We start from the raw sequence: 12,288 nt of genomic DNA, 5'->3' as shown, positions 1-12,288 counted from the left end.
TGTAATTATTGCCCCCTCTAAAGCCCTTTTTGCTAATTTATCTGCCTTTACATTGCCCTTTACACCTTCATGAGCTGGTACCCAACATAACCATATATCAATGCCACCCCTATATATAATTTCTAATGCTAAATCTTTCCTATTATTTCCTTTTCCCTGAATGCTTTCTAAAGCTGCAATGGAATCTGTACATGCCAACACCATATCTGGTCTAACCTCCCCTACCCACTGTAAATTCAGTATAACTCAATCAATCAATCAAACAAATTGATTGATTGATTGATTAACTGCCACCATTTCTGCTGTGAAAACAGATAGTTGATCTGACATTCTTTTAGAAATGTATATTTTAAACTCTGGTATATATATATATATATATATCTAATATATAACTATATATATATATATATAATATATATATATATATATATATATATATATTTATTCTGTGTAATTATTATATATATATCTATCTATCTACTATATTTCTATATCTCTATGTGTCTCCTTTCTCTATACTTTCTGTCTATGTCTCTCTTCTGTCTCTCTATCCTTCTCTCTCTCTTCTGTGTTCTCCTCTCTACTCTTTTGTCCTCTCTGTCCTGTCTTCTCTCCTCTCTCTCTGTTGTGTTCTCTCTTCTCTCTCTCTGTTTCTCTCTCTTTTCTCTCTCTCTCTCTCTTCTCTCTCTCTATTCTCTCTCTCTTTCTCTCTCGTCTCTCTCATTCTCTCTCTCCTCTTCTCTCTCTCTCTCCTCTCTTTCTCTCTTTCGATCTCTCTCCTCTCTCTCTTCTCTCTTCTCTCCGTCTCTCTCTCTCTCTCTCTCTCTCCTCTCTCTCTCTCTCTCTCTCTCTATATACTATATATATATATATATATATATGTATGTATGTGTATATATACATATATATACACATACATATGTATGTGTATATATATATATACAATCCCAGAGAGCTGCCCTGCACAGGCCTTTAGGACTCTGGGGTAGACACCACCTGGACCTGCATCCTTATTCCGATTCAGTCTCTCCAGCTGCCTTTTCACCTGTCTTCCAGAGCCAGAAAAATGGAAGGGGGAGGCAAAGGCAGAGGCACCATCTTCTGATGAGAACAAACATGTAGAAGCTGAAGGGTCCATGACTGAGGCGAAAGATAAAACATCTGAGGTGTAACAGACAGGGAAGATTTGGGTCAAAGGAGGGTGTGATGACTGTTTGGCTGTGGGCAGGAGAGGAGGATGCTGAGTTTGGTTCTGTACTGAACCTGGTGAAGAATGTGTTCAGCTCATTAGCTCTGTCCAGACTTCCATCTGTCCGATCCTTCTCCTGCTTGAATCCTGTGATCTTCTTCATCCCTGACCACACATCTCTTATACTGTTCTGCCGGAGCTTTTTCTCGAGCCTCTTCCCGTACACCTCTTGGTTTCTCTTATCTTGACTTAAAGTTTCTACTGTATACCCAGTCGTTCACACAGTCAAAAAAGTAATTCCACATTCAACACATTTTTTACCTAGTAAACTCTATGCTTTAGTGAGGTTTGTGAGTGAGGTTTGCTCATTTGAAGCAGTGAGATGGTTTGGTTCTGAAACTAGGTGTGGCCCCCTCTAGTGGGTCACAACTACACGTACAACACATTTGGGGAGGTATATCTGCAGTGGTCCTGCACTGACTAAACCAGGTCAACAATGGCAAAAGACCACATTTAATGATCCAAAGTTTGGGAAGAGATCTGCTTCACTGAACATTCACAGCTCACTGTTTCCTCACAAAACATAAATGTATATTAGTCAATGAATTAGCCTTCCACCATACTGGCATCCCTGTTAAGGCTGTGTAAGAAGCCCTTTAAGCACCTGTTTTGCAATGTATGATTTCACATTGAAGATTAATAGAAAAATACAATTTAATTTGCCTTTAATCATCAGGGCAAAAGGATCCATGTTAAGAAATGTTAGAAGGCACTAGCAAATAGGGGCATCTTGGGGGTCACCAGGTCCCCATAACAACCAAAGATGCTATGTCTGTTTGCCAATATTGTACAGGAGGCATGCCAGGAAAAAGGCCTCTCTGTCCTATCACAATGGTAACTGTGGGAAGCTTACCAACCCAGCTGGGACTTGATCTGGAAGTTTGTGGCTTGCTCCGAATGGGCCTTTCAGCAGCAAAAACACCGCATGGGTTTGGTGTGAAACAAAGAACGGGTGAGTGGAAATGAGCAACTCCTGTTAAGTACGGTGGAGGATTTGTGATGCTGGGATTCCTGTTAGACTGCAAGGCATCATGATCTTACTGAGACACCAGGACATCCTAAATAAAAAAGTCTAGTGTTGAAAACAAGGACGCTGCACCAAATATTAGCAGCAGGAGTCTCAAACATGCCCAGATGATGTGATCTTGGGTTTAGTGTTGGTTCTGTTTGGCGCCTTCGTTGACTTGCAGTTCTTCTGCTTTCTTGTCTGTGCATGTTTGACTGGGTCACTGGTGACATCTGTTGCAGCCCTTGTGTGTGTGTGTGTGTGTGTGTGTGTGTGTGTGTGAGACCTACATTTTTTGTGCTATGCTATTCATCATGCTCTGCAGATTCTGTATCTATAATATATAATTCAGGAAAAAGTATCTAATGCTATCTGGGGAAAATCTACAAATAAACCACGAGTAGCCTAAGAAATATTCCAGGCAATGGCTCGTTGACACCAAATTTATTGAAGATCCACAGATACAATTAATACAGAGGCTTGTTAAATATTTGAAATAATTATATAAGCAGTAAGATGGTAATAGTAGACACAAAACTGTGACAATCAGTAATCATATTGTTTGTAAATCATAATGAGAACAAATCTATTTTCTATTCATCAAATTCTCCTATGAAGAACTCAGGCTCATTGTGACAAAAACTGAACATGACGTTCCACCTCAGATCAGAGAGGGCAAAAACAATCCCTTCGGAGTTATGATGAAGGTAACGCGCGCACACACACACACACACACACACACACACACACACACACACACACACACACACACACACACACACACACACACACACACACACACACACACACACATACAAATATATGTTTGGAGATATAACACCGTGTCGCCCAGCGACTAGGTGTAAAGTTTATTCTGGTTGTACTGTGGATCTAAATCCCAAATTATGTCTAAACTGTGTTAAATTATTACTATTTTGCTTTTTTTTTTTTTTAGAAAGCAACACATGTTACAATCGCACTAAGGAAACAGAAAATCTGTGCAGATCTGTGTAGATATTTCCAAGGAGTATTTATTTTATTTATCTCACAAAACCTTCCCTTGAAAAACTGAATTAAATCAAAGTTATTCATTTATCTTAAATTCTGTTGTTACGACAGGAATTCATTGTGGCTGCACATGTAAAGAGATGTTTGAAGTTTTTTCTCCCCGTCTTTGAAGCAGAGTAACATCTTAGTATAATGCATATGTATATATTTATATATATAATTGCTAAACCAAAGTTTTACTTTAAAACACAACCAGTTAATTGTTGCAAAGCACACAGTGGAACTGAATTCTCTTGGTCGACACACACACATGCACACTGGGAGTTACTTTGCTTACTGGGTGCTGATGTTTTAGTATCATCATATGATTTACAATCGCTTTAGTTGCTTTATAGAAAGAGAGAAAAAGAGAAACCTGACTGTGATGTTCCCTTACAGATTGTGTGGAGTTACAGTACGTCCAAACAATTTTCGATTGGGGAGATTTGCCCTTTTTATGATAGAAAAAAAAGCTGGTAGCAGCAGATGAAGTTAGCCATCACAGATGTTACAGATAAACTCCGCTGAAGCAATTGATTTCGTCTGGAGCAAAGTTTCACAAATGTTTTGGGGCGATACAAATGGGAAAAGGCACACCCGTGGAGTTCTGACACAGGATAGCACCTCGTGTGTATGCTAGAAAGGTACCTTACAGTACCTGGCAAAAATATTCATGCCTTTAGAGCTTTTTCACGGTTTGTCATATTGCAACCACAAATGTGATGTGATGGACCAATATAGGTGGAACTTGTACAGTGCATCTTTTCCCTTCCGCTTAACAATTACACACTGCTTTGATTTGGCCTAGCTCCATAAAATTCAATAAAAATGTTGCAGTAGTGACAAAATGTGAAAAAAGTTCCAGGGGTATGAGTAGATGTGCATGGCACCGTTTGTCCGTCGGGCTACGATGCTCTGGAAAGCTTTTTTTTCTGAACCTGAGAGGGTAACGTTTCCCCCAAAGTGGCCATTCAACATTATAATTTCGATTACTTCTATCAGTATGTATCTTTCCAGAGACATGCAATGTCAGAAAACATGTTAGAAAAAAATCTGATACAGACATCAAACCTCTCTAAAAGTGAACTCTACGCAGCTGACAGCGCACCATCCTGCAGCTAGTTCAGGCCAACCGTGTTCATACCACAGCCTGTGGGATGCTCATCTGAATTGTGCAACAGATGGAGGGACTTTCAACCTCACTGACTTTATTTCACATCGAATGTTATAAAACAACTCCATTTCCCAAGCCTTTGTCAACACTGGAGTCCATTTATTTTTGCTAAATAAACTTTTGGGTGAAGATTTCAGGCCTTTCAGAGGAGTCAGCAAACAGTTTTTCTGTAGCGCTGCTGTTCCATTAAGCTTTGAAAACTTTAATTTGTAATTTGCTGGAGAACAAAGTTAGAACAACCTTCATTATACACTCTCTTGCCAAAAGTGGTGAGAAAAATGCAAATAGGAAAGAAACACAGGCTTTTTAACATCAGTCTGAAAAATCTTAAAACCAAAACTGAATTTGAGATTTCAGGTGCATTATTCGATATTTATTTTATTTCTTGCACAAAAATTTTTTAAATGATGACTTACTTTTTAATTTAGTTTTGTAAAGAAGACTGCACAGTCTATTTTCCAGCAGAGAAAGAAAGATATTGCCTTTGCTTAGCTCAGTTCAACAATTTAAAAAAGCATTAATCTGCTTTGGAGGATTAAAGGAGCAATCAAATAGGTTTAGTGACATCTAGTGATGAGGTTAAGTATTACAACCAACTCAAAACGTTGCTCTTCCTAAAAGGCCTTGGCTGCATCCGAAATATTCTACTTATAGCTCCTACCTTCTGCTCCTAGCTCCTCTTCCGTGACCTTTCATGAGGTCAACAGTAAGAACTATCGTGGGTAAGAAAGGAGCCTCCGACTGCTGCGCCGATTTCAGACAGCCTTTAATTTGATTCATGTCAAATCCGGGCCTACAGCCTTCTGAAAATGAACTACAAAGTGCGCGCTCTCTCCTCTCTGGGCGTTTTGGTTAATTACCATGAGGTGAGCTGTACTTACGCCATGTCACTTAAAGTATAGTGGGATTCATTATAGCTCCTTAGTGCCAATAAGGGACCTCGCAAGGTTCCTATGCTAAAGGAGCAATGAGAGGAAGCATCCAGGCTCCTTTTCCTACCTCATTCTCTACTCACTGCGCAATTCAGACAGCACTTATCATGGCGAAGGTTGACACACTTCTGCTTTGGCTGGAGAGTCCTTACCCAAAAGACATTTTCGGATGCAGCCCTTCTCTTCAGACAAGGTTTTTATTTAAGCCATTCTGGGGTACAGTAAAACTTACTATAGACTATGTGATACTCTAAAGGATAGTCTGTATACTTTATAATACACTATATACTGTTGTTTACGATCCTGCCGTATAAAATGCCTTTCGTGTTGCTTTTTCGGATGGCCATCCTTGCAGACTGTAACTTTTATTCAAATCCATGGAAAGGGTGTTTCAGCTGCAGCTTGAAAAATGTTTTTTTTTTTTTTTTTTTTAAATCTGTGTGTGCTAATATGCTAATATGTTGCCAAGAGGCTATGGCTTTGCAGTATTTTACAGTTGGATGGTACTGGCTGTTCTGGAGCTAGGATGTGTAGGCTTCAGCTAACTCTTGTTCATCAGACAGCAACCACTTTGGCTGGGAGCTTATAAACTTTAGTCATTACTTGTGTTTGGTGGTAACTGGTCATTATTAGCACGGTAACGAGGCCTCTAACTGTAATAAAACCTGGAAAGTTAATTGTTGGCACAGTTTTTGTCATGTTTGCCTTATACCACCTAATATTTTGTCATTAAGTACTGGAAAGAATGTTATGCGAAACAAAAACAAAACATCTCAATGTCTCATCTCCTCTCTTGTTGCTTTTGTAGACAAGTAAACCGAAAAGCCCCTCAACCCTCCACAAAAACTTCAAATAAAACGTTCAAAGCAGAGAAGCGCCATTCGTCCCTCCCGGTTATAACTACACATCGGCGAAAGAGAACAAGGTTAGATTCTCACTAAAAATCTCTTAACATCAATAACTTATTTAACTTTACACTTCTTCGCAATAAATCATTTCAATAACAATATTACAAAACTACTAGAATTTAGTCACTTACTGTAAAAAAGCCCAAACTATACGAACTGCTTTAGCACCTTAGGAGAACATCTTCACAGTCATTTTCAACCCCCTTCTTTGAGATACATGAAACCAAAATCCCCCCCCAGTCCTCAAGTACCTTGATGCTTTAATAATAATATTAATGGTAAAAAAAAAAAACCCACAATGTAGAACTTTCACTTGAGCTAAGCCACTAAGATAAGCTTCCCACATACACTGACATGGTAATGACACGGATGAGGCAGGGAGAACAACGGCAGCCTCCAACACACTTTCACATAAGATGACTCTCAATCTCCACTCAGTTTATAATTTACAACAGTCTTCAAAATGGAAACCTGACAGAGAGGTATATGAATACAATACAATATATTGAGTCATAAGAAATAAAAGGTCGATACAAGGTCCGTGTAATGAATTCAATAAAAAGCAACGCTCTTCTTTAAATGAACAGTTGGGCATTTTCCCTAACATTTGCTTTTTTTGTGATCCATTTTTACACCAGACGGGCAAATCTGCAGCTAAAGGTTTGTTATTCCTTCTCTAACGCCTCAATTATCTGACCTGAGCTTTAGCTTTGTAGTGAAAGTAAGGTTTTTGCCCAGATGTGACCCATGCTTGATTTTCGTCAAGACTGTCTGAACATCACAGATCCCACTTCACTGTCAAATGCCGTCCTAAATTGGACATGCGTCCATGCCTAACCTTCGTTGTAAACCGTCACGTCACATTTCATCAGACCTTCACGCCACTGAAGTGTTACAGTCTAAACGGCACAATTCGGATCGGATACGTTTTTCAAGTGCCCTCAGTTTGAACCGAACTGAAACGGCACATTTCAACTGACTTTAACATCGTCAAAGTGCAAAAGACTCACAATTCTGTCCTAGAGGAGGTGGAAAGTAGCAATGTCAGATGTAAACAATGTACTAAACAAGCACGGCAGACACCACTGATGTAGCTAATCGCATGTTTTGTTGGCTCCGATTGCACACCTGTCGAACCGATGCACACATGCTGACAGGTAGCGTCCGTATTTGCTTCTGCAAACACAGCGTGCTCCACGTGAAGTCGGGCTGTCCACATTAGGGTTGTGATCGTTCTCACCATAGTGGGACATTTAAATAATAATGTGAAAAACCATACATTTAAAAAAAAAACATATTTCAGCACAAAAACAAAGAAAGAAAAGAAAAACACCTGCAATGTGAAGGTAGCCCAACTCTTGACCAGGCAGGGGCTGGTTACTGAAGGTGTAATGACGGCGTAATGAATGTTTCAAAGCTGCTAAAACTTCAGCTCTTTGGAAATAATTCCAGTGCCAAAAAGCGCCTCTCATTAACACTGCAACAAGGGAACTAAAAGTAAGTAATTTTTTTCTTACAGAGTGTATTTATCCTTGGTTTGAGCAGGCAAATTCATATGATCTGCCAGTGGAATATTTTTGCACTTAAAATAGGAGCAACTCATCTCTGTCATCTTACTTTGAGTGCAGTATATCTAATGATCTTATTTTAGGGGTAAAAAAATACTCATTCCATTGGCAGATAATCTTATTTACCTGCTCAAATCGAGAACAAATCCACTCGTTTCAGGAAAATTTTACCTACTTTTAGTTCCCTATTAGCAGTGAAGGTAATGCTGTTTTAACACTACGGCTGATGAGCAGCCGGCAGCAGGCTGGCTACATGAACAGATAGCCTGAATGCTGAACCAGCTAATACCTGTCTTTTATGCTCTCAATGTTACTCTATAAAAAGTGTTATACAAAAGTATAACACTCTGCTCGATAAGGCAATTTTCTTTGAAACTAGAACTACAAAATTTAGGGGAAGTGGGGAATGGGAATGTCCTCTTGCAGCTGTTGTTTTTGGCCATTTTTTCTAAACCTTCTGCCAATCTTGATTATGTTTCAGTATCGGCATGTTCTATATCCATATTACTCCTGAATGAACTGTCACAGTTGTTTGTCCCCATATATCTAACAAGAGTCTTTCAAGCATTATAGCTGCCGTGATATGAATTTTTGCTGAAATGGAAAGATCTCACAAGACTCAGTAAACAGTGCGGTGCTTTCTTATTTTGAGAGAACTTACCTTTGACTTATCAGCTGTTAGAGTGATAGGAATAAAGGAGTCTGGTCTTAAACTTTGGTTAAAGGTAGCTAGAAAAACTGAAGGGAAGAATCGAATTTAAACAATCTAGCTATGTTATTATGAATGGGAATATACTTGTAAATGTACATTTTGATTTGAGGTTGTATATGTAATGGTCCTGAGGAATGGGGGAAGTGAGTGGTAGATTAATTGTTGGTATTTATTCCTTTGTTGATGCCTGTTTAAAAATCCTAAAAATATATTATGTATATTTGCTTAGGTCTGTATCGCAAAATAACAGTAAATAAATAATAAATTGTACTTGACACTATCATAAACGTAATAATCAATGTTTGAGATTGTTTTAGCAGCAGGATGATTCATTGTGGCTTGTTATAAATAAAAGCAATTAGACTATATTATACGTCTTTTTTTTTTTTTACATTTCTGAGAAAATATTGTGAAACTGTAGCTCTTTTTTTCCACTATGTTCCTTAGAGTTTCATACCAGCCCATGCCTAGTCTGGACTCAATGACCATATTTTCTGAAATGCAAAAATATTCTTTCAATTCAGTATTTTCATATGTGATCTTTTATAGCATTTGGAATCCATCCTCTGGACATTGTGATTATTTCATCCTCTTAAACGTCCAGGTTGTCCAAAGAAGTCATAGGTACCAAGGCACCACGTGCGTGGACATTCGCCTGCACATGGTCGTGTTCAAAGTTGAAAAAGGCATGGCTTAGGACTGTCATGAGGCCTCTGATGGAGTGTCATGGGGTCATTAGGTCGGGGCGACGGGAGTCGAGAAGAGGAGGGCAAGGGTGGGATTAGAGGTATTGACCGGTGGGGGAGGAGAAGAGAGAAATCCTGGAGAGGTTTTACTGATTGCTGCAGTCTCTAGCACACAGAGCTTGTTGGATCTGCCTCCCCAGGGGTGTAAAAGTCCGGGATGGGTAGACCAGTGTGAAGCGTGACCTGAAGAAAATGATATACATGCACAAACAAATATTCACTGTGAAGATGAAATTTCACCAGCAGGTGGAGCTGTTGATCTAAGAGCAGAAGATACCTGCTCTGGGAGCTTTCCCTAACAAGGTTTAACCCAGATAATTGGAATATGGATGTTACAGGGCCTGGCAAAAGTATTAACACTCATTGAGTGATCTCCCCGTTTGTCGCATTACACCAATAAACATCAGTGCATTTTGCTGGGAATAGATACAGCAACGCAAATCATTGCATAATGTTGAACAATAAGTAAAATGATACACGGGTTTCAAACTGTTTTATCTTTTACAAATGAGAAGGAAAGTGTGGCGTTTGTATTCAGTCTCCCTGAGTCAGTACTTAGTAGAACCACATTTTGCTGCAATTACAGCAGATTGAAGCCAAAGAGGGATTAGAGTGCACATCTAAAAATTCTATTTTTGGACGTCACACTATTCTGAACTGCTTCATATCTTATTTCACCAACCAGACAGAATGCATCTCCATGGGAAAATCCAAATCCAGGACTGACACTGTCGTGTGCGGAGGTCCATAAGGATCTGTCTTTGGTCTGTCTGTCTTTGGAATATCATACCATTGTTACACAGATGACCCTCAATTTGAAAGAAAAATGGACTCCTGCCAATCTCTCATTGCATCATCCATGCCCCCCCCCCCCCATCACTCTCACTCTGCCTGGAGGAGACAAATGCATGGATGAACGATAACTTTCTACAACATAACGGCTCCAAAAACGGAAGCTATTTCAATTGGCACTCCCTATCCGCTCCACTTCTCCCTGATAACCATTATCACTTTCTCTGGTCAAGACATCCCACTGTCCACTTCTGTCACCAGCCTTGGTGTCCCGTTTGACTCCTACCTCACTTCCGACGCCCACATACCTCTTTAGGGCCTCATTCTGCCACATCAACAAAAATATTGGAAGCCTCCATCCATCAAACACCCTAGTGAGTGGGCTAGACTAGTGTAGCGCCCTCCTTCCTGGTATCTCCAACCCTTCGGTCTGTTCAGAACAGTGCAGCCTGAATTCTAACAAAACTCACAAAGATGACCACATTCCTTCAGTCTTCTGTTTCCTCCATTAGACCCCAGTCTCTGCCTGCATCCAAAAAAGGTCTGCCTCCTCACATATCAGTGTCAACGGAAAGACCCCCAGTTACCTTAAAGGAACAATACATAATAATGACACCTAGTGGTTAAAATCGGAACAACACATACACAATGCCTTTCACGGAGACCAGCCATTTCCTCAATGGTCCTTTGTTGCAGTGAACTCCCACTGAATTTTTACTTACACAGTATAGGTATATGAGGTCGTCCGTCCGTCTTCTTCCGCTTATCCGGGGTCGGGTCGCGGGGGTAGCAGCTTCAGTAGGGAGGCCCAGACGTCCCTTACCCTGGCCACTTGGGCCAGCTCCTCCGGAGGAATCCCAAGGCATTCCCAGGCCAGCCGGGAGACATAGTCCCTCCAGCGTGTCCTGGGTCTTCCCCTGGGCCTCCTCCCAGTGGGACGTGCCCAGAACACCTCACCAGGGAGGCGTCCAGGAGGCATCCTGACCAGATGCCCGAGCCACCTCAACTGGTTCCTCTCGACGTGGAGGAGCAGTGACTCTACTCTGAGTCCTCCCCGGATGACTGAGCTCCTCACCCTATCTCTAAAGGAGAGCCCAGACACACTAGGGAGAAAACTCATTTCAGCCGCTTGTATCCGGGATCTCGTTCTTTCGGTCACGACCCAAAGTTCGTGACCATAGATGAGGGTAGGAACGTAGATCGACCGGTAAATCGAGAGCTTCGCCTTTTGGCTCAGCTCTCTCTTCACCACAACGGATCGGTACAGCGCCCGCTTCACAGCAGATGCAGCACCAATCCGCCTTTCGATCTCCCGCTCCATCTTCCCCTCATTCGTGAACAAGACCCCAAGATACTTGAACTCCTCCACTAGGGGCAGCACATCCTCCCCAACCCGGAGAAGGCACTCTACCCTTTTCCGGTTCAAGACCATGGTCTCGGATTTGGAGCCACTGATTTTCATCCCGGCCGCTTCGCACTCGGCTGCGAACCGCTCCAGTGAGAGCTGTAGATCACGCCCTGATGAAGCCAATAGGACCACGTCATCCGCGAATAGCAGAGACGCAATCCTAAGGCCACCAAAACGGATCCCCTCAACACCTTGGCTGCGCCTAGAAATTCTGTCCATAAAAGTTATGAACAGAATCGGTGACAAAGGGCAACCTTGGCGGAGTCCAACTCTCACCGGAAACGAGTCCGACTTACTGCCGGCAATGCGGACCAGACTCCGACACCGGTCGTACAGAGACTTGACAGCCCTTATTAAAGGGGCCGGTACACCATACTCCCGGAGTACCCCCCACTGGATCCCTTGGGGGACACGGTCGAATGCCTTCTCCAGATCCACAAAGCACATGTAGACTGGTTGGGCAAACTCCCATGCCCCCTCAAGAATCCTGCTGAGGGTGTAGAGCTGGTCCAGTGTTCCACGGCCAGGACGAAAACCACACTGCTCCTCCTGAATCCGAGATTCGACTATCCGACGGACCCTCCTTTCCAGAACCCCTGAATAGACCTTACCAGGGAGGCTTAAGAGTGTGATTCCTCTGTAGTTGGAACACACCCACCGGTCCCCCTTTTTAAATAGGGGGACCACCACCCCAGTCTGCCAATCCAGGGGAACTGCCCCCGATGTCCACGCAATGCTGCAGAGCC

The 12,288-nt window shown here is 41.7% G+C and overlaps 1 protein-coding gene across 2 annotated transcripts in view; it reads right to left on the bottom strand.

Annotated features, from left to right (window-relative positions):
• Positions 1-8,334: 8,334 nt before the first annotated feature.
• trim9 (tripartite motif containing 9) overlaps positions 8,335-12,288 on the bottom strand; it is a 52,306-nt gene continuing 48,352 nt past the window's right edge. For both annotated transcript variants that reach the window (XM_012872209.3, XM_012872210.3), the window contains one exon: positions 8,335-9,525. In XM_012872209.3, coding sequence (XP_012727663.2) covers positions 9,448-9,525 — 78 coding nt within the window. In that variant the 3' untranslated portion in view covers positions 8,335-9,447. The remainder of the gene's footprint in view (positions 9,526-12,288) is intronic.

Source organism: Fundulus heteroclitus, chromosome 19 (genome assembly GCF_011125445.2).
Source record: "Fundulus heteroclitus isolate FHET01 chromosome 19, MU-UCD_Fhet_4.1, whole genome shotgun sequence".
NCBI classification, from domain to species: Eukaryota; Metazoa; Chordata; class Actinopteri; order Cyprinodontiformes; family Fundulidae; genus Fundulus; species Fundulus heteroclitus.
This window is presented reverse-complemented; position numbering and strand designations above follow the sequence as displayed.